The sequence below is a fragment of the Suricata suricatta genome, chromosome 4, assembly GCF_006229205.1.
Source record: "Suricata suricatta isolate VVHF042 chromosome 4, meerkat_22Aug2017_6uvM2_HiC, whole genome shotgun sequence".
Lineage (NCBI taxonomy): Eukaryota > Metazoa > Chordata > Mammalia > Carnivora > Herpestidae > Suricata > Suricata suricatta.
This window is the reverse complement of record NC_043703.1, coordinates 115,266,753-115,288,112: the sequence shown is the minus strand read 5'-3', so window position 1 is coordinate 115,288,112 and position 21,360 is coordinate 115,266,753. Positions and strand designations below refer to the sequence as shown.

At 57.8% G+C, this 21,360-nt stretch overlaps 1 protein-coding gene and 1 long non-coding RNA gene across 2 annotated transcripts; both read left to right on the top strand.

Annotated features, from left to right (window-relative positions):
- The first annotated feature begins 6 nt into the window (after positions 1 to 6).
- On the top strand, positions 7 to 386 carry LOC115289943. The gene is made up of 2 exons (XR_003907885.1): positions 7 to 100; positions 205 to 386. It is a non-coding gene; the product is annotated as an uncharacterized LOC115289943 (long non-coding RNA).
- Positions 387 to 462: 76 nt separating this feature from the next.
- LOC115289942 (cytochrome P450 26B1) lies at positions 463 to 19,631 on the top strand. The gene is made up of 6 exons (XM_029937575.1): positions 463 to 822; positions 4,324 to 4,548; positions 13,342 to 13,617; positions 13,877 to 14,032; positions 15,494 to 15,778; positions 16,144 to 19,631. Exons 1-6 carry the CDS (start codon positions 619 to 621, stop codon positions 16,534 to 16,536), a joined length of 1,539 nt encoding a protein of 512 aa, XP_029793435.1. The 5' UTR covers positions 463 to 618; the 3' UTR covers positions 16,537 to 19,631.
- The last annotated feature ends 1,729 nt before the right edge of the window (positions 19,632 to 21,360 follow it).

Below are 21,360 nucleotides of genomic sequence, written 5' to 3'. Positions count from 1 at the left end.
CGGGCGCGCCGCCCGGGGCAGCCTGGGGACGCTGGGCTCAGGCCTCTCGACTCGCCTCAGCCGGCGGGGGAGCCTTCCCCTTCGCCCCCAAAGTTTCTGGGTTCGTTGGAATTTTTGGATTCAGAATTTTTTTCCCTATTTTTTTCCACCTAGGAAATTGAGGGGAAAACTTTTGACAAATTGATCGCACTTTCTCTCCGCTAGCTCTTACGAGAGAGGCTCCCGCTGGACAAAGTTTTCCAAAGTTTTCCGAGTGTGATGGTTGCGGGAAGAGCTAATCCACCAGCTTGATTCACGGCTTCATCTCACCACCCTCGAGCAGTCCCCAAGCCCGCTATAAGGGAACAAACAAACAAACAAACAAACAAAGTTACACTCCGAGTCTCCTCGTGTCTCCTCTCTCTCTTCCTTTAGGCAATTTTTCTCCTCCCTCTCTCCGCTCCCCTCGCAGCCTCCGCTCCCCTTCCCTCGGCCCCTTCCTCCTTCTCTGTTTCGGCTGGAGGTACTGGGACCCCCGGCCGCAGCCTCCCCTCCCCCGCCGCTCGTGTCCCTCTTCTCATCCGGCCCTCCCCTCCCCCGCCGAGGCCGGCACAGCCAATCCCCCGAGCGGCCGCCAACATGCTCTTTGAGGGCTTGGAGCTGGTGTCGGCGCTGGCCACCCTCGCCGCGTGCCTGGTGTCGGTGACGCTGCTGCTGGCCGTGTCGCAGCAGCTGTGGCAGCTACGCTGGGCCGCCACCCGCGACAAGAGCTGCAAGCTGCCCATCCCCAAGGGCTCCATGGGGTTCCCGCTCATCGGAGAGACCGGCCACTGGCTGCTACAGGTAAGGGCGCGCTCGCTCCGATGCTCTCCCGGGTCCGCTAGCGGCGAGCGCCAGGCAGAGGGAGCCGCGCGGGTCGGCCAGGGGGCGCCGGGACCTTGGAGACACGGATCCCCGCCCCGCCCCTTCCCTAGTCTTTGCGGGTGCCGTCCGGGCTTCTCCTGCACGCCTGCGGCACCGTTCGGAGCCCACTGGCGGCCGGTGCGCAAATTCTGGGAGCTGATACGAGATGTCCCCGGACCCGAGAGGGCTCCTAAAGATCGACTTTCCCCAGTTGCGGGCGACCCAGCAGGGGTCCCGTGGGCTCCCAGCGAGATGCAGGCCAGAGGGGGCGTCCGGTGGTGAGCCGCTTTCGCCTCCCCTTCACGTTCCAGACCCCCGTCGCCGTCGGCTTCCCGGGCTCCGGCGGTGCCGTTGGGACCCGAAAACTGAGTCCGGGAGAGGAAGGAGCCAATGGCCCCTAGCATTGCCCCTTTAAGTCCCCGGCTGTGTTCCCCGCCGTGTCTTGGGCTACTAGGTATAACTGCCTTGGTCCAAGGTCCGAGAAAGTCTGTGTATTTTGTGGTGGGGAAGGAAGGAGGTAACCTAAGGAAGATGAAAAGCCTGAGACTCGAGGGTTCTTGGCTTTTAAGGAAAAGGGTCTATTTACTTTTTGGGTGGGGACAGTGTAGCAGGGGAGAGAAACCTGGGATTGGTGTGTGAGAGCCATAGAGCGAGTGCACGTTTGTTGCCAGACGCCGCACGACCTCACACTGCCGGTGTAATGGGGGTGGGCGCTTCGGGGACCTGACCCAGGTAAGGTAATGAGGAGATTAACCTGGTATTAACCTTGCCAAGTGCTAAGCAAACGCTTTTGCAAGTGGATACACACAGGAGTTTTTTTCTTTTGGGGAGTGAGGGACGCCTCTGGTTAACCGCGGGAAGTGTGTTGTGTTCGTGTGTGCACCGGTGTTGGTCCTGAGGATGCTGATGGCAGTTAAGAAGAGAAGAAAGAATGTCCTGAAGACAACCCGGGCAAGGGAGAGGTGGGGCGGGAGGCGAACGCAGAGACTTGCGGGTTTAGAAGTGCGAAAGCAAGGCTTGAAATTAACAGACACGTGCAATCCGCGCGCGCGCACACTTCCACCCTGCCCGGCCCCGCCCCGCGCCAAGTGACAGCAGAGCGAGGCGGGGGCCGGGGGGGGGGGACGGGGAGGAGGACGCGCGGTTCCTCTGCGGTGTGGTCTTCCCAAGTCCCAGAATCGGCCCATCTCTTTTGGGGTTGCTCATGCAGTCGGGAGGGGTTCGCTTTAACCAATAGGGCTACCCTCCGTAAAGAAATCCCCAGAGCCTCTTCCATATCTCTCCCACACTTAAAGAGTTAACCGCGGCGGTGGTCTAGGCTTTTGGCCGAGAATTAAGGAAATAAAATAACTCATAGGGGCATCAGCTCCAGTCTTGTTAGAACCAATCTGCGGAATCTGTGGTCTGTCCCCGCCCCCTTTTCCTGACCTTTCTCTGCCACCCAATGTCCCCCTGACCTTTTCTCCGAATTTCACAAGGGCCCTTGGGGCTCCTCGTCCAACCCGCACAGAAGGTAGGAAAAGGGAAGCAGGCCTACGCGTCCCTTTCCATTAGCCCGCGGGGCCCAAGACTCCTCCGTGGGAGGGAAATGGGGGATGCGAGTAGAAGAGCGCTGAAGGGGTTAATGGGAGCCCTCTGAATCCCAGCTTTATTTTTTTGGAGTCATTTATCAGATTTTACGGGGGGACCTCCAAGGGCTCTCCGTTTCCACCGTGCGCCATCTAAACAGAGCCTAGGGCTAAAAATACAACATTTTTGTATAAATTGGACTCGCGGCCCGAGCGGCCGCCCCTATGAAAGTCCTCTTTGTGAAGACCTTGGAAACGGCGGACAAATAACTCTTTATTAATGCCACAAAAAACGCACTTTAATTATAGTTAGGCAGATCAGAGGCGGGAGGGGGACGGCGGGAGAGAGGCGGCGGCGACCTCGGAAAATTCACAACCCAACTTTTGTGTCGAAAGAAAAGAAAAACAGAGGAAAAGAAGGAGAGGAGAGGTGGAGAGTCAGACGGAGTGAGCGAGACGGGTATAGCAGACGGAGGGAGGGAATCCCGCTCCTCAGCCCCCCTTGGTCACACCTCCACCCTCGCCTAGAATTCTCTTAAAGGGGTAGACACTGTCTAGAACTGCCGCAGGGTCGGGGAGCTCTCCCATCCCCGCCAACCTGGGACTGGGGTGGCGTCCCCCCGCGGCCCAGACCCCCTCCTGGAGGCGCGGGCGCTCGGGCTCGCTCCCGGTCGCACGCCGGGGTTGGAGGCGCATGTGGAAAAGTGATTATGGATCCGGGTTCTGCAGAGTCACTTTTCGGCTGTGCTGGGGTGTGTACAAATTTAGTTGGAGACTACTTTTCCGTAGAAGAAAGGAAAGTGAGGAGAGGGACCGACCCGGGAAAAAGGGACGGCCGAGGTGTCCCTTCGGGGGTGCGTGACTTAGGTCTGGAGTCCGCATCCGCACCGCGGAGCGCTAGGGCCGGACAGGTGGCGCCCCTCCCCTTCCCACCCGGGGCTGCCCGGGCGGGAGAAGGGTTAATGTGGGGTGGCGAGTGCCTACGTCAAAGGTGAGCGGGACGCCCCTGCCCCCGCCCCTCGGAGGTCCCCTCGGTTTCCGGTACCCGCGCGGGGGCCAGCTCAGCCAGCTCCTCTGAGAGCCCGGCCGGGGCCGGGGCCGGGGTCCAGGCGTCCTGGGCTCGCGTCGCCGCGGCTGCCGCCGGGGATCAGGTTACCTGTGGCGGCCACCCCGCCCTGCCCCGCCCCGCGGGAAGCGCCTTCTTGGAGCTCCCGTTCCAAACTCCTGGGCGGCGACGAAAATCCTTCTCAGTTATTCCCACGGCACATTGCGTTAGGAAAATCGCCGCTCTCGGCCCGTGACCTTAACTTGCAGATCCCTCAGAGGGCCGCCGGTCCCTTCTCGGCCCACCCCTGAGAACCAAGGAAACCCCAACCCCCTTCTGTAGTGACTGCCTCCGGGCACGGACCGCTCACCGCTATAAATAATCTTTGGCCTGCGGCCACCCCGCGGGGTCTCGCCAGCCCGTGGCCGAGAGCCTGGAAATATTTATTCCGAGAGGCTCCGGAGCGTGGGGCGGGGAGCGAGGGAGTGGGGGGCGGAGGCTCTAGCTTCGGGTCCCGCCGTCCGGGATACCTTTTTCCTCCCGCAAGTCATTACTAAAAAACACCCTCCCGAGGGGTGCCCCGGGCCTCCCGCCTCCTTGCATTATTTATTATCCTCTAGGCCCTACTTTCCAGTTCTTGTGCATGCTCTGAAAAATAAAACCTTCGTGCGTGTTTGTGTGTGTGTTGGGGGGTGGGGGAGGAGCAGAAGACTGGTGGCCCGAGCGGGGTCCTCCGCCCTTCCCCTGCGGGCCCTTGAGGGAGGGCCTCCGGGACATCTCGTCTGGAGATGTACGCCCTGAGAAGGTTTTTTTCCGTGGCTCCCGCAGGGTTCCGGCTTCCAGTCCTCTAGGAGGGAGAAGTATGGCAACGTGTTCAAGACGCACTTGCTGGGGCGGCCGCTGATTCGTGTGACCGGCGCAGAAAACGTGCGCAAGATACTCATGGGCGAGCACCACCTCGTGAGCACAGAGTGGCCACGCAGCACGCGTATGCTGCTGGGCCCAAACACAGTGGCCAACTCCATCGGCGACATCCACCGCAACAAGCGCAAGGTGAGAGCTCTGGGTTAAGAACCCCGCAGCCCTGCTCTGACCTGCTGGTCTCTGCACCGGCCTCGGCTGTAAAGAGTTCACAGAGCCCCGGGGACGCCCCCACTCGAATCTGCGCCCCCATTTGTACACTAGACGACCCCACAGTTCCGTGCCTAGAAGTCTGCGGTCTCGGATCCAGGGTTTGCAGGCCTCCGCTGGGTCGGCCTGTTTGTTGGCCAGCTATGCCTTCCCCACTACCAGGCCCAACGGGTGGTTCGGGTGAGGGAAGTGGTTTAGAGAGAGCTTGAACGTGCAGGAACAAGAGCGTCCAACGCCTGTCCTCGCGGTGCTCCACAAAATTGAAAAAAGAAGAAGGCAGATGGTGATCCATGCTCCCAAGGTCTGGAAACGGATCTTTCTAAAACCAAGCCTAGCCTTTCTGCCACTGGTTGCTTAAGGTAGACGCGGGCAAGCGCTGGGAGCTGAGCACCCTGAACGCAAAGGTTGCAGAGCCTCGCCCAGGAGGGGTTGGTTGAAATTTGGGCCACTGCGAGAACCAGTCTGGATGGTGGAGGAAGGGCGAGAGATGCGAGAGCAGCGGAGGTGCTGCGGGGGATCAAAGTGCATCTACCCCCTCCCATAAAGAGGAAGAGAAAGTGGGTGTTTATCCTGTGGATTTCCCGAGCGCCTGCGAGAGGCGCGGAGGAGGCGAGCCAGCGCGCACGGAGCGAGCCTCCCCGCCCCCTCACAGGGCTGCGCCGCCGCGGCTGCGGCTCGGAGCGCGGGCGGCACGTGCTGTTTGAACTGCAGTAACCCGAAAGCTGAGCCGCCGCCGGGCGGGGCGGCGGCCCGCGGGCTCAAAGCCGCCAGTGAGGGGGCGCTGCACCGCCTCCCCTCCCTCGGTGTTTTCCATTGGGTCAGAAGACTCATCTAGGTTTGAAACCTGGAGGAAAGAGAGAGAGGCAGCCTCTGATCTTCCAGGAGGAGTGGCAGAGTCTGGGGGCGGGAGGAGGGGGAGACTCAGGCAACGGTGAGCAGCCCTTTCCTCCAGAAGTCTATGTGAAGTGGTCTTTGTGAACATAGGAATTAATCTTGTAGTATTTGATGTCTTCTGAACTGCTTGCGAAGAGTTGTTCTCCATAGCAGACAGGCAGACAAAGGAGGCAAAATCTGATGGAGGAGACAGCTCCCCCCCCCCCCCGCAATAAAGCACTACCGGAAAGGGGCTCCTAAAGGAGTCTTCCCCATCTGCCTCACTGGAGCAGGAAGCAGCTAACAATTGCAGGGGGCAGATGAGAAGTGGCTGGAAGGGGGCTATAGGCTCAGGAATGGGGCGGGGAGGGGGGGCTTATAAAGTGTTCTGGACGCTGTTTTTTTCTTAGTCTTTATGACTCCACCCAAAGCCCATTCCAAAGAGTGAGGAGATAACCTGAGATTCAGAAACCCAGCTCCAAGGAATTGGTTTGCATCCTCATTTTTTTCTCTATAGAGGCTTTGACAAAAAAAGTTATCATCTTCTTCGCACAGAAGGGGACACTGAGGTTGGAGAGTTTGAAAGACTTGAACCACATCAGGAAGCAAAGAAAAGGCAGGACAGGGCATGCAACACAGGCATCCATGAGATGAGTTGTTTCTGGGCCACCAAGCAGAGCCCTACTTGGTCCTACCCACCTGGGCTTGCCAGAAACTGGTGGTTGGGGGTGGGGAGGAGTGCTGGGAGGCAGAAGAAGGCTGGATCAGGACCAGAGTGTGAGCCCCTGGGTGTGCAGAGGGCTTCTGGGCAGGGCCATTCATTGCCTTGTGGTTCTACCCACCCTGGGCCCACCTTGGCTATGGGCCTCCAGGTGGGGAAGGCCCTCCTGGAAAGCCCCAAGGTTTGGCTCACATTGTCCATTTGGGAAGAGAGAAGGGGATGGCACAAATGAAAGCTGCCAGAGGAATGCCCGGGAAAGGAAGGGGGTAGGAGGGATGGGATGGAGCAGGGGTGGGGACCCTGACACTGAGAGCCACAGATGAGATGTTGATGGTCCTCCTCTTTGGGGCACCCTATTCTCTAGTTCTGTGGGGATAGGAAGCGGCCAGAAAGCAGTTCATCCTGACTGAGGCATGAGGACCCAGTGCAGGGCCCTCCCCCTGTGCGTACTAGTTTCTGCTTGCTATGTGGCATTTACATGGGTCCTATGGTAAATGGGTGGACAAAAGGGTCTTCACTCCCCCAAATCTCCCTAATGCAATTTTCCATAAACTTAGGTTTGCTGAACCAAATTGAAGGCTTTGGGTTAGGTAGCCCCAGAAGTGGGAATCTCGGTCCTTGCCTCAAGAAGTGGAATCTTAGCTGGAGGGAAGAGAAGAGAGTGAATATTCAGGGTCATATGTTGGTCCTAGAGAAAATGGCTCATCTGCTGGCCACCAGTGCCCAATGGACCCAGCCTGGGCAGGGTGGGGGGTGTGCCACACACAATGCCTTACCGAGCCCACACTGTAGTCGGGGACCTGGCTGGTGAACAGGCCTCTGGGCCAGGCCCAGGCCTGGTTAGGATGTACTCACAGGAAGTACAGCCCAGGTGTGCTGGGGCCTGGCTGGCGGGGAACTGGGAGCGTCACTGTTTCCACTGGGGCTGGGGGCCCACCCCTTCTCTGGGAGGTCTGACCAGATGTGCTGGGAAGGGGCTCCTTATAGCCATCACTGCACTCCAGGTGTTTGCCCTGCTGTCCTGGTGGTCTAGGGCCAAGGTGGGTGGGGTTGCCAGGGAGAAAGTCCAGAAAGTCTTGCCAGTCTAACAAAATCGTCTTTTGGAAAGCCAGGCGTGGGTCCCTATAGCCACTACTTCAGACTCTGTCCCTTCTCTTTTGTAACTTCCCTTCCCCCAGGGGCCTGGAGTGTCTTTTATAATGGGGGAGGGATGTCATCCTTCTTTGTGTGCAGAGAGGCTGGTATAAGTACTCTAGAAGGGTGGATGGAGTGTGGTAAGGAAGATTGGGGGGAGGGTTGTCAGAGCCACAGAGGAGGAGTTTGTGCACAGCTCCAGTGCACAGTCTGACACACCAGAACCAGGCGTTTCCTCTTTTCCTTTGGAGATAGGGCTGAGCCTTTTTGCACCAGAGGCCAGCAGTTCCAGGGCACCTCAGACAGTAATAGCCCTCCCAGAACTTGGAGAGCATCCCAGAGGGTGCACTTACTCCTGGAGTCCTAGCATCCTGAAGATGGCTTTTCTGCCCCTCCGTCCTAGATTCCTGGCTACAGGGGCTTCTGTACCCCAGGGTAACGTGGGGGGGGGCAGCTCCCTGGGCTTTGGAGGTGAGGATTAAGAAGCCCTGCCTACCCACACACCACCCCCAATGACCTGGCCTTTGGGCTCTGTTCTGGGTAGGAGTGGAGGTCAGGCTCAGGATCGCTGCACCCCTCTTTGAAACCCTGTGCATCCTGCAATCTGTTGGGGTGGAGAGTCTAGGAAGTGCTTCAGCAGGAGGGCAGAGCCAGGAGGGTTTGGGGGTCTTTGGGGAGGCCAGTCCAGACCTGCTCTTGATGGCCTTTGGACCAGCACATAGCCCATGGCTGCAAATCCCCCCCCCCCCCCCCCCCCGGCTCAGCTCAGGGCAGAAGTTCCCACCTGCATTGGGTAGGAAGGTGGGTGGCACAGCCAGGCAGCCATGTTGCTGAGAGCTCTGCCCCAGGCCCCTGGCACAGGCACAGAGCCTTTGTTCTGCCAGCCCAAGAAGTCCTTCACTCAAAAGTTACTGTAGCACCAGCCAGTGGGTGCAGGGGCCACTGAGGGGGCGGGTGGCAGGAGCGGATCTCTCTGAAGGTCAACGGGGGAGGAAGCCCATGGCCGGCCAGCCTCCAGGGCGCCTGGAAGTGGGTACCTCCCTCCAGTTGCCCTGTGTCAGGCAGTGGGCGGGTGGGCTGGCTGGGCGTAGGGTCCACCCCCTCCCTTTTCCCTCCTTTCTCTGTCCTCCCAGGGCTGGGAGGGATCCAAGGCTATGATGCTGAAGTGTCTGCTCACTCTTCCAGCCTTGGGAGACAATTCTGGCCTTGACAGGGAAGGGAGGCTTGTCCAGGGGCTGCTCTGGCCCTGAGCCCCCTGTACCAGCCACTGTATCTGTTCAGGATGGCCCAAGCTGAAGGGCAGGGGTTAAGAGTGTGCCTCTAGGGGAAGAGAAATGCTGAGAGCAGGAACATAGTAGCCAGAAGAGCTGGCCTTTTCCTTAGAATAAACTTGGCCATAAAGAAGGGGTCTTCTTAGGGCTCTTAGATAAATTCAGAGCTCCCAGGACTGGTAAGAGGGTGGCTTGTGGGGTTTGGAGTGGTAGGAGATGGGGTTCCATACCTTTGGTGGGTGTGGCCCATCATGGTCTGGATCGTGACATAGGGAGGACCCTTCCCCATTGGGCCTCAGCTTTCTGAAGGGGTTTTGCTATGGCTGGAAGAGGGATGAGTGTCTCGGCAGACCTAAACTTTCAGATTCTTTGGCTTAGGTATCTGCCAAGTGCTGCCCTCCTTTCCCCACCACATGCTTTTGTCCTGGGTAGAAGAGTTAGGGGAGAGAATTAGAGCTAGAGTCAACTGGGGGACAGACCCTCTGTTCCCCTAGGTGCTGGGAACCCAGAAGCATTCGCAAGGTGGGGGGTCTGGGCTGGCCCCTCCCAACCAGAGGGGCTGAGAGGGGATTGGCTCAGGAGGCCGCCAAGGTGAAGTCTGGGCCCAGTGGAAATGCCAGGCATCTGGGAAGGTGACGTCCTCTCTTATCCACCCCCCTCTTGAGTTTAAAGTACACACCTCATCGTCACCCCTGTACTGTGCGGACAGCTGCCTCGGAGGCTGCCTGCCCTCTGTTATTCTTTCCACTCTGCAGGCTGTGGCTCCGGTGGCTTGGCTTGGTCGGGTGGCCTGCCCAGGCCCCCACCCTCCCGGGCAGCTGCTTCCATTCCTCCCAGTCTGAGTCACTGGCCCAAGGAGTAGGTTCCCTCTCTGATTCTTCCCGCTCCCGAGGCTGTCTGTCCAGAGGCTGTCTGTCCGTCTGGGCCTCCATGGCCACCAGCTGAGAAGGGGGAGGCTATCTGGCTGAGCGGGTCAGCAGGCAGGGCTCTGGGGCTCCAGGGTGCCACTCCTCTCCCAGGGACTCCAGGTGAGAGGCAGGAGGGGGAAGCATTTGTAGAAACAATTATAGAGGATTTGAGCTTTGACAATCCCCCTGATGTCCCAACCCCACACCCTCCCATTCTGGGGAGAGAGAGAACAAAGGATGTAGACCCTTGAGCCAGTGGCTTTGCTGGAGAAACTGATGGGGGTTTCCCAGCACACCCTCCGAGGCAAGAGCCCATCCTGCACTGCGTCTGTGCCTGGGGGTTCTCGGGTCTCTCTCCAGGCCCCAACCCTGGTGGGAAGTCCATACCTGCTGCTCCCTCTGCAGGGATTTGCCTGGGCCAGAGCTGGTTCCCGATGACCTTTGTCCAACATTCTTGGCTCACTTTTGGGAATTCCTAGGGAAGCCCCAGAGGGAAACAAAGCAGCTCTGGCTCCTGTTACAACTGTGGTCAGGGCTGTCAGCTCTGGGGGCTGGGAACCCTTCCTCTCTTCACGCTGAGCTGCTCAGCTGGGCGCTTTCCCATGTGCCCGAGTCCTGACCCCACCCGCCCGACGTGGCCCAGGCATCCCTGTGCCCGGGCCAGCACCTCCGCCTCCTCCTGCCCTTTGTGGTGGGTGGTGGTTTCTGGGCTGCCTCGGCTATGGGAAGTGCCCTCGTTGTTAATCCTGGGCACCAACCCAGAGATGAGGCCCAGAGTTTTCCTGGTGCTTGGGAGGCCCTGATGTCTGTGGAACTGCTGGGCTGGAAGCAGGGGCTTGGACTGGATGACCTCTGTGCAAAGCCCCTTGGGCTCAGAGTGCCTGCAGTCTCCCTTCACTTCTCAGTTGGCCATTTTCTCCACCTCCGGGGGCTCTGAGAGGAATCATGGGCGAGACAGCTAGGTGGAAAGGGACCCAAGAACATCCAGTTAAACCCCTCAGGAAACCAGTCAGGAAACTAAGCCCTAGAGAGGACAATGACCTGCTGGCTGCCCCTGGTGAGTCAGGGGCCGGGTTAAGAAAAGAGCCCTAGACCTACTGTGATTCCCTTTACAGAAGCCCCAGCCTTGAGGCCTGAAGGTGCAGGGTGGCGGAGGGTTTCCTGGGGGTCATTCCCAGCTCCTCATAAGGAGCTCTGTCTTCCTAGAGGTGACGTGTGGACCCCCTACCCTGGCTGGAGTCCATCTGATCAGTTTCAAATCCCCCTTGGTCCTCCTGCCCTTTTTGGACCCCAAAGTTTGAGAAGAAGCAGTTCAGCTGGCCATCACTAGAGGGCGCAGGGAATGTAACCTTTAGGTCAGGGCAGGGCTTGTCAGTGGGTCACTCCTGGCCACTCCCTAGAGTGCAGTGGGGGTCCTCAGCACCTTCCTTTGGTAACCCTGGGATGGCCCTGTAGCCTGCCTGGAGTGTGTGCAAGGAGTCCTGGTCAGCACTTGCCAGGTGACTCATGCAGCACCAGATTCTGGACTTTTTCAAGGGGACGGGCATCTACTTTGGGACACATAGATACTGGCACTTATGTGTTCTATACATGGAAAGGAACCACAGAGGTCACCTCATTCAACCTCACCATTTTATAGATGAGGAAACTGAAGCTGGGGGGCGTGATTTGGCCATGATCGCACAGTAAACCGGTAGGTTAAAACTCAGGTCTCTGGATGCCCAGCTTACCTTTGCAGAGCCATCACTAGGCACTTTAGAGCCTCGCTGGCTTTGACTTTGACCAGGCTAGGTCTGCATGGCCTCTGACCCCCCCCCCCTCCACGTGCCCACTTTTGGGTGCAGGTGTCTTGTGTGCTGGGGGCCTGGCCAGCCCTTGCCCCCATCCCCTCTGTGACAGGACTCCTCAGTTGGCCCTGGGCTGGCTGGTCCTAGGCCGGGTGTGGCCGCCCTCTCCCTGCCTGCCCCTACTTCCAGTCTCCTCATCGAGGCCTGGTGGCCACACAGTATCTTTCTGCCTCCCTGATGAGCAGTTTGCTGTTTTGTAAGGGCCCTTAGTTGGCCAGCACTGGGCTCTGGGGACTGGGCCCCATTCCCACCCCATAAGAGTCTGATCAGGAGCTGAACTTGCACTGCTAAGGACATGGCGGGGGGGGGGGGGGGGGGGGGGGGGGGGGGGCAGAGTACTGAAGCAGAGAGCACTGCCTTATCCTCTGAAGGGAGGTGGCAGCTGAAGTATCCCTTGGAGATTCCTGGGACCCCCACAACTGAGCAAGGTGTGAGTGACCCATTCAGGCTCAGGCTGCCCTTGGCCACTTCCCATCATCTTTTTACATTTCATCTGTCCCTTAATAGCAGGAGCAGCCCTGTACAGTGCTGGCTTCTCTGCCCCTCACAGGCCTCCTTCACTCCCTCCATCTGCCCACCGGGAATTTCGGAATGAAAGTGCTATTGTGAATGCCTGGCTGGGCCACTGAAGGGCCAGCACTGTTATTTCTGCAAACCAGCCCTCCCATTAGCCATGCAGGGCTGAGGCCAGGAAAATGTTACCTTTTCTTCCTCGAGCTGACTGCAGGGGAAATTCTCACATTTACAGTTTGTGTGGTGGTTGTGTTTGGGGGACAGGCGGGGAGGGTGAGTGCGTGTATGTGGTTTGCGTGGGGCGTGGTAGGGGGGCTAGAGGAATATTTGTCTCTTTCTCCTGTGCCCTCCCTCCCCTCTCTGCCTTTCCTCTCGGTGTTGGTGGGGGTACCCCCCTTCTGCTCTGGACTCTTGGAGGGGTAGAGGATGTTGGTTATGAGTGGGACACTCAGGCAATCAGCAAATAAACTAATGTTCTTCCCTCTCCTATACACCATGCGTAGCAGCATGAAAACTGTGCTGGGCCATGTGGGTAAGGAGGGGCAGAAGGGAGTTACTGAGGAAGCAGGAGGATGGAAAGCAGAGAAGGTGGAAAGAGGGACTCACTGGCTACTTAAAATGGACCAGGAAGATGCAGGGAATTCAAAGGGCTTCTGTTTGTTTGGCTTTGTGATCTTGTGGGGTGGAAAATCTTGCCCCCATTCCGCTGCCTCCAGGCCTGGCCACACTGAAGACATTTTGATGGCACCGCTATTAACAGACTGCCTGGGATCTGCACCCAGTAGGTGTTTCCCAGGGAATGAGAGCAATTTGGTCTCAGGAAGTCCTGCTTGCGGTCTAGCCTCAGACTCTCTTGCTCTCCCATCAGTGAAGAAGAGCCACCTACTGCTTTCCACCTCCTCTTCTGCCGGTCCTTGCGCCTGTGTTCCACTCCTCTGGGGTGCTTCCGCCCTGTGGCCTGGGAGTTTGGGAATGGGTCCCTGCCATGGAGGGGCCGGCTCCTCTGCAGCCCTGCCCAGCACCCCCTGGTGAGCTCCCCAAAGCTCATACAGCCACACTGCCTATTGACCTGCTGGTGGCTGGACTGCCCAGTCCGGAGGGCTTTGCCACTGTTTGGAGTTCATGCTTTTCTGGGCATCAGGAAAAGAGAGGATAGTTCACATCTCTATGTGATGACATGGGAGGTCCTGACTTTGAATAAAAGTGCCCACAAATGGTGCTTTAATCCTGTCCTTCCCCAGGCTCTGCCCCAAGGCACAGGCAGCAGGAGGGGGTTTGGAGGTAGGCGAGCCAGCAAGTGTTTGTGTCTAGAGCTGGAAAGTGGGGCTTGATTGGAGTGAGGACCCAGAGTCTTTGTGGCCACAGTCCTGGGTGCGTGCTTCAGTGGGGCCCTGTGGGAGCCGTGTGGGCTGGCATGAGCACCTCTTGCCACTGCCCCCTCCCTCCAGGTCTTCTCCAAGATCTTCAGTCACGACGCATTGCAGAGCTACCTGCCCAAGATCCGACTGGTGATCCAGGACACGCTTCGTGCCTGGAGCAGCCGCCCCGAGGCCATCAACGTGTACCAGGAGGCGCAGAAGCTCACCTTCCGCATGGCTATCCGTGTGCTGCTGGGTTTCAGCATCCCTGAAGAGGACCTTGGCCACCTCTTCGAAGTCTACCAGCAGTTTGTTGAGAACGTCTTCTCCCTGCCTGTCGACCTGCCTTTTAGTGGCTACCGACGGGTGAGCACCCAGGGCCTGGGAGGAGAGGAGATGGGCCTCCATGAGCCCACTTGGAAGGAGATGGTGGCCGGCCACTAAGACACTCGCTGGTCACATAGACAGAGGGGAGGTGTCAGCAGAAGGACTGGGGTGGAGCCTCCCCCTGCTGGCCTCTGGAGCTTAGGTGGGAAGTTCTCAGAGGAGTCCTTTCTCAGGCCCTCCTGGTCTTGGGAGGGGGCCCTTCCTCTTTGGTGACTGGATGGCCCCCTTTTTCCCCCAGGGCATTCAGGCACGGCAGATCCTGCAGAAGGGCCTGGAGAAGGCTATCCGGGAGAAGCTGCAGTGCACGCAGGGCAAGGACTACTCAGATGCACTGGACATCCTCATAGAGAGCAGCAAGGAGCACGGGAAGGAGATGACCATGCAGGAGCTGAAGGTGGGTGGCCTCCCCAGAGGGCAGCGTGAGCATCCCATGCTCTTTCTACCCCTTCTGCTCCTGGCCCACAGCGACTGTCCCCGACTGGCTGTGGTGGCTGTCACCGCACGGGGCTGGGGCCCTCAACCAGAAAAGAAACCCTGTCCCCATCCGCTTAGTGTGCACCGTCTGATCAGGAAGATGAGAAGCATCCACAGTGGGTGGTACTGCCCCCACCCCAGCTTCTGTGCACGCAGTCCTGGTCGTGAGTGGGCCCCCACACTCTCCATCCCACCCATGATCCCATCTACCATTTAGGAAAAGATACAGAAGTGGCCCTCTCTGAACACATTTGGTGTCAGTGGCTTTGTTGATCCCCTCGCCCCCCTCCACCTCCCAGTATTCACCATTTCAGTGCATTTCATGGTCCCCAGAAGGGAAGCCACTTGCTTGAGGGCAACCTCAGTCCTTGGGGAAGAGCAGGGAGATTTGGGCCTAACTCGGGTCTCCTCCCATCCCACCAGCCTTTGCAAACTGGTGGCACCCGACACTGTCTCCCAGCCTGTCTGGCACTCGCTAAGCCCAGTTGAGCTGCCAGCACCAAGACTGTCCACACTGGCCTCCAAGAAGGGCTTCCTGCCCGCCCCTTTGTAGGATGGGTGTACCGCCTGAGGAGGGATTCATGAACTCATCTGCCACCTGCATGCCCGCCAGGTGCCCATGGAGACTTGATGCAGACCCCTCCACCCCCACTGTCTGTGCTCACCCCTAGTCTGACTCCAGCTTTCCCCCTGGTGAGCCATTAGGAGCTCCAGTGACCTTCCCATTTCATAAGAAGTGTCATGACTCGTAGGTGGTGCCATGGCAAGTCAGGGGCCCAGATCCCTCCACTCTCCTCTCTGGGCCTCCATTTGTAAAATACAGGGTTCAGGATGAGATGACCTGCTGAGACCTTTCCCTGGGGCACCCACTGCCTAGGTCTTGCTCCCCTCAGAACCCTGGCAGGGTCTGAGTCTTCCGGAGGCCACCTCCCCTCAGCCCAGTGCATGTCCCCGTGGTTGTGATCCCAGGTCACCTGGGACTGCCAGCTGGAAAGCCCCAGTGTAGACCCCCCTGCTCAATGCACTGGGTGTAGACTGCCCCCCCCCCCCGCCCCCTGCCCCCAGGCCTGGTTCCTTGGGATTTGTTCTTTGTCTTCTGTGAGCTCACAGTGCTGATGGGACCCACTGGGGCAGGCTCCAGAATCCAGCAGTGAGTGAGAAGCAGCCCTGCCCCAAGGGACTTCCTGGCTAGAGCCTCTGCCCTGGGCTGTAGCAGCGAATTCTCCTATGCAGCCAGGGAACTGGCCCCGTGACCTGGGCTCACTGAGGCCCGGATGCTCAGAGGCAGAGTCCAGCTAGACGAGCCTGGGGCACGGGGGACACCAGTGGAGTGGGGCTGCCCCCACAGCACCACCCACAACGTGTCTCCTTGCCACTGCAGGACGGGACCCTGGAGCTGATCTTCGCGGCCTATGCTACCACTGCCAGCGCCAGCACGTCGCTGATCATGCAGCTGTTGAAGCACCCGGCTGTGCTGGAGAAGCTGCGGGAGGAGCTGCGGGCCCAGGGCATCCTGCACAGCGGCGGCTGCCCTTGTGAGGGCACGCTGCGCCTCGACACGCTCAGCGGGCTGCACTACCTGGACTGCGTCATCAAGGAGGTCATGCGCCTCTTCACACCTATTTCTGGTGGCTACCGTACGGTGCTGCAGACCTTTGAGCTTGATGTGAGGCTGGGCCCTGTGGGGCTGGGGCTTTGGGGACCCATGGGAACATTGCCTTGGGGGTGGGGGCTGGCTGATGGGAAAGAACAACCTTTCTTGTCAGGGTACCTCAGTCATGTGGGAGACATCCCACCCCAGATGCTGGGTTAGATGAAGCCAACCTGGGTATCATATGTGAAGTTTGCATGTGGACATCTGTAAACAAGAGACAGAACTAACATGCTGAGGGGAAGCTATGGGGGGGGGCGCAGTGGGGGGGGGTCTCTAGAAACAGGCTGGAGGGCTGGCAGGCAGGAAGTCATGTGCCCTCTCAGACCCCCTCTGACTCTCACCACCATACCTCACCCCTGCTCCCATCTTGCCTCCAGGGCTTTCAGATCCCCAAAGGCTGGAGTGTGATGTACAGCATCCGGGACACCCACGACACGGCACCTGTGTTCAAAGACGTGAATGTATTCGATCCAGATCGCTTTGGTCAGGCACGGAGCGAAGACAAGGATGGCCGCTTCCATTACCTCCCGTTCGGTGGCGGTGTCCGCACCTGCCTGGGCAAGCATCTGGCCAAGCTGTTCCTGAAGGTGCTGGCGGTGGAGCTGGCTAGCACGAGCCGCTTTGAGCTGGCCACCCGAACCTTCCCCCGCATCACCTTGGTCCCTGTACTGCACCCCGTGGATGGCCTCAGTGTCAAGTTCTTTGGCCTGGACTCGAACCAGAACAAGATCTTGCCGGAGACAGAGGCCATGCTGAGCGCCACAGTCTAAACGCACCTACCCCATACCCCCACCTCAGCCCAGCCAGGCCTGGGGAGGTGGGCGGTGGTGGTGGGAGGCAGCAGAAGGGTCGAAACCTGTGTGTGGGAGGGGGTAGGAACACCGGGAAGGGGAAGCGGCCCCCCATATCTTACCCTTCCCTGTGTCCCCTCCCTGGCAAACCCTACCCAAAGCCAGAAGGGCCCCATCCTTCTAGGAGAAAGGCTCTTCTCCTGGCTCCTACTTCTCTCCAGTCCCTCCAGGTCCCAGCAGCTTGGCTTCTGGGAAGGGGCCTGGTGGGGCACTCTGCATGCCCATACAGTGTTAAAAGTCAGTGGCTTGGCTGTAGCATTTGCTTGTGATGTTCTGAACTGGTCCCACCTCTCCAATTTCTTTTGGGCCCTTTTAGTCTGAGGACGGGTGGTTGAGGGGGAGGGAGGAAAAGAGGTGCCCCCTTTGGGGCTCTCTTCAGCACCTCTCCCTTCTTGCTTTGACTCAGACTGGTGGAGTGCCCCTCCTGGTGTGGCCACCCAGAAAAAGTATACTGGGAAAAGGAACACAAGTCACCCTTGGTAGAATGGGGAGGGGGGGGAGTGCAAGCAGCCTGCAGGGGCTCCACCCTTTTGCCAGTTTGGACATTTGAAATTACCTGTTGCTGCTACTTTTTCTCTCTCTGACCTTGGGGCAAAGGAGCCCCAGGCCCTGTCCCCCCAGCATCCTCCCTGGTGGCCCTGGGCATGCGCACTGACATCCTCACCTTCCTGCCAGGCAGCCTTGAGCCCATCCTTCTTCCCTGTTACACACACGCCCAAGGCCTTTGGCTCATGGGCTGCCCACTGCCCCCCCCGACCCGGGCCCTTTCACCCCATATTTATCACTGATACAACCGAATCTTGGCATTCCTGGGGACCAGAACAAGCATCTCTTCTGTCCCCTAGCCTCCTTTCCAGCTGTCCAGGGCAGTGCTTCTGCGAATGATGCAGTCGTCTACCCGTAGGCTCCAGACCTTCTGTGGGTTCAACCTCAGAGCCTCACTCTCCGGGTGAAGTCCAGTGTGTCTGCCTTTGCCCCTGGGTGGTGGTGGGGAAACAGCCCCTTGCCTCCCTCCCTGCTCTGTCAAAAACCCTGTTCACGTGGGGATTTGGAGGCTGCCACAAGCTCTTGCTTGGCCACTGTTCATCCCGGTGCCCCCCACTCCTCCTAGTGAGCATGGGGAAGTATACGGGTTCTTTCTTCTGACAGGGAGCAAGGCCCTCTGTTGTCTGTCCCTTGACCCTCACCCTTGGCCCTTTGCCCTTGGAAGGATGTCCTTGAAGTCCTTCCCACCTCTATGCCACTGTCCGCTTATCCCAGCTCAGAGGTGTGGAGACAAGATGAAAGCAAGGGGAGGTGAGCATAAGAGGCGGCCTGTTCGCTGCGCTGACTCAGGTCCTCTGCTGTGGTCTTGAGGCAGCTGCATGGCGGTGGGGTGGGGGGCCGCAGAGCTGAGGAGGAGGGTATGTGCGATTTGTCAGAAGTGATTTGGCTGGAAACTGGCAGGTCAGGGGATGACTGGGGGAGAGAGAAGTGGCTCCTGCCACTGGCATTTTGAGTGTTGGCAATTCCAGGATGCCTCCCGGGGATGGCTTTCGGGGTCTCTGGTGAGTCTCTAAGTGATTTTGTCTGTTTTCAGATTTTTCTTGGCTTTCTGTGTTTTCTCTATTGGATTTTGATGTTATGAAAATCAATGAATTGTCTTTCAAGAAAATCAAAAGCACACAGAAGGGTGCAGGATACCATTCTCTCCTGTTCCTTCTCTGTGGCCCCCTCATGGTGCTTGCAGGCCCCCCACCCCCACGCACACCCCCTGTGGTAGGCTTCAGGGGAACGGGTTCATGCCTGGTGGATTGCTCTGTAACTGCTGTTGTCATTTGGTTCCTACGTTTTCACTACTAAAAAACAGGACAGGACAGCCATCATTGGCAAACAGACATTTTTAAGAAATTAGCAAAATCTCTCAATCCACCCTCCCACCCCCACACACATTCTGAAAAACAGCCAAAAATGTGTAAAGACTCATCAAAGCTTGCAAAATAGCTACATGGTGCACCAGAATATGTTACCCATAAAAAAGCCCAGTGTCTGGAAGGTTCCTGCTCTGTTAAGCTGACCCAGCTTGCCCTGCATCAGTCGTTTTTGACTGAACATCTAGGGATGCAGTAAGTGCTGCTTCAGACAGGAAGTCCCCCAGGCTTGGTCCTGGTAAGGGGGGTGGTGGGAGGGGGACGCTGGAGGGCTCTGGGAGGCGTCAGTGGCCTTCTGTTGGGGTGAGCAGCCTGGGAGGGGCAGAGGGAAAGGCTGAGGGGGTCCCTGTGAGGAGGAAGGAAGGATAATTTGCCCTGCTGGGTCTCAAAGGCAACAGGAAGGGAACCGAAGAAGCTCTTGACTGGCTGACAGGAGGGTTCCTGGGTTGAAATTCAGCCGTCTCTCCTCTGTGTCCAACCGTGTCCATGTGTTTCTCGTATAGGTTCTATACAGGTAGCGCTAGATGGATGATGTTTCCTCACTTACCATTCCTAACTATTGTAACTTGACATTAAAAAGACAAAACCCCACAACACTCTTCCTGCCACGGGCTTGCAGATTGAAGCACTTTCGATGTTGGGCGCTGGCGTTTGTGTTCTGGGCACCATCCCGACCCTGCCTGGATCACTGTAATATTATTTTATACACAAAACTTTTTTTTCATAAATGTTATAATTTTGTGTCTGTCTTTATAAACTATTATAAGTACTATTTTTGTTATCATTCAAAATAGATATTTAGTATAAAGTTTTTGCTGTTAAATATTTGTTATTTAGTAAAATATGAATTTTTTCTCTATTGTAAACATGGTTCAAAATATTAATATGTTTTTATCACAGTTGTTTTAATATTGAAAAAGCACTCGTGTGTTTTGTTTTGATATGAAACTGGTGCCGTGTGAGTGTCCTTGCTGTCATGTGGTTTTAATCTGTATATAATATTCCATGTCGCATATCAAAAAAATGAATGTTGTGCATTTTGTGATTTTGGAAATACTCAACCTGGCTCTTTCCTAGGCTTCCATAATAAACCGTGGGGACTCACCCTTGTTTGGCCGTCTGCTCTCTGCATTCTCAGCGTCACCGGAAGGGTCTTCTGGCCACCCACATTCCTTCCCCAATGCCTACCTGCCAGGCAGGAAATTCTTCCCCATAACCGCGCTCACCGTTCCTTGGGCGTAGGCACAGAGACATCCATGCCAGTGCCTTGTGAGTAGTAAGTTCCCCTGGGTGGGGGGACGTGTAAAGGTATGGCCACTGGTCCCCATACACTGGGGGATGGGGCAGCTGCGAGCCAGCTCCACAGGCTGACTGTGGCCATGACCAGCAAGGCCAGGAGTCTCATGGCTGGACGAGGGCCTGTCCTCCGCGTCTGTCTTGAACGGGGACACTGATGTCCATGGCCACATGGCAAATTGTGGGGCAGAGTTCAGTCCTCCTGACTTCTAACCTCACACCCTAGAGGCACTTCTCAAAGCTTATGTCATGGGTGTCACAGGAGCAAACAGATTCCCTGATTAAATACGTTTGGAGAAAGGGTCAAACAGAGTAGGGCAGATTCTTCCCTGCAGGACTTCTCAGGCCCTTGAACCTGAGGATGGGCACGCTAAGGGACTGCGCAGGTCACAGGGCTCCCAAGCCCAGTTGGTGACCGAAACTGTGTTCTCTTTCATGGTTCTCACACTTAGAGAAAAGGTGCTCTGCAACCTGGCTCACAGAGGCCAGCATGACATCCAGTGCAGGTGTGACAAGGAAGGTGCAGGGTGGTTTCCAGGACTGAGGGGCTGGGGTGGGGAGAGGGGGCCTGGTGCAGTCACAGGCAGGGCCTCGCAGTGCCCGGGCTGGTCCGATCCTCTGCTTTGCCCAGTCCCCTCCCCACAGCCTGGGGAAGGAATTCGTGCAGCTCCCACACCCCCAAAAAGCTGGCCTGAAAAAGGTGCTTTTTTGTGGCTGCAGCATTGTTTGGTTGGTCGTTTGGTTGATTTTTGTTTGTTTTGTTTTTGTTTTGACACCGTGAGGCCCGACCTCAGTCCAGAGTACCCAGATCCAGAGAGGGATGCAGGGCCTCTCCCCACCTGGCCACCTGGACCCAGAGCCTGGCCACCCAGAAGAGAATCAGTGACATCTTCTGAACAATGCCCCCAGGGCAGGACCCTCAGCCAGCCTTGTGAGCCGCATCCTCGGCCCTGTGCCACCTTTCTGCTTCACCGGCCCTCCCCAGGGCGCTTAGTCCGCTTCCCCTGAGCCCTAACCTCCACCTGCGGGGGGGAGAGCAAGGAGGATTCCCTTGTTTTCCATAAGATAAAACAGAATCTTAGAGTGGCGGGGACTTTCCCATGGCTACACAGAAGCAAAGGGTAGTCCTGGAACCAGAAGTGGGCCACCTGCCCCACTTGGCACATGTTCCTGTGGGACTCCCTCACCCAGAGGCCTCTGGGGTCTGTGAGAAGCAGTAGCGAACACCCCCAGCTTCCAGCAGCAACCATGCCAGCGGAAGGTAGTAGTTTTTCAAAGTGTGAATTCCCTGTGTCCTGGTGGAATGTCCTGTGTGGCAGCAGAGGTGAAGGCAGCAAGGGCCCTGGGCTGCCCTCAGTCTGACCGCCCTGCTGCGGGGTGGGAGGGCCCCGCCAGGCGGCTGGCTGGCCTGTCATCACCCAGTCTGTCTGTGCCTCTCCCCCGTGGGCCCAGCGGGTCACCAGCATCCCCCACATGGCCGCCTGCCCCAGGAACCTCCTGGCCTGGAAGGAGAACACAGGCTGTTGTGGACAGGCAA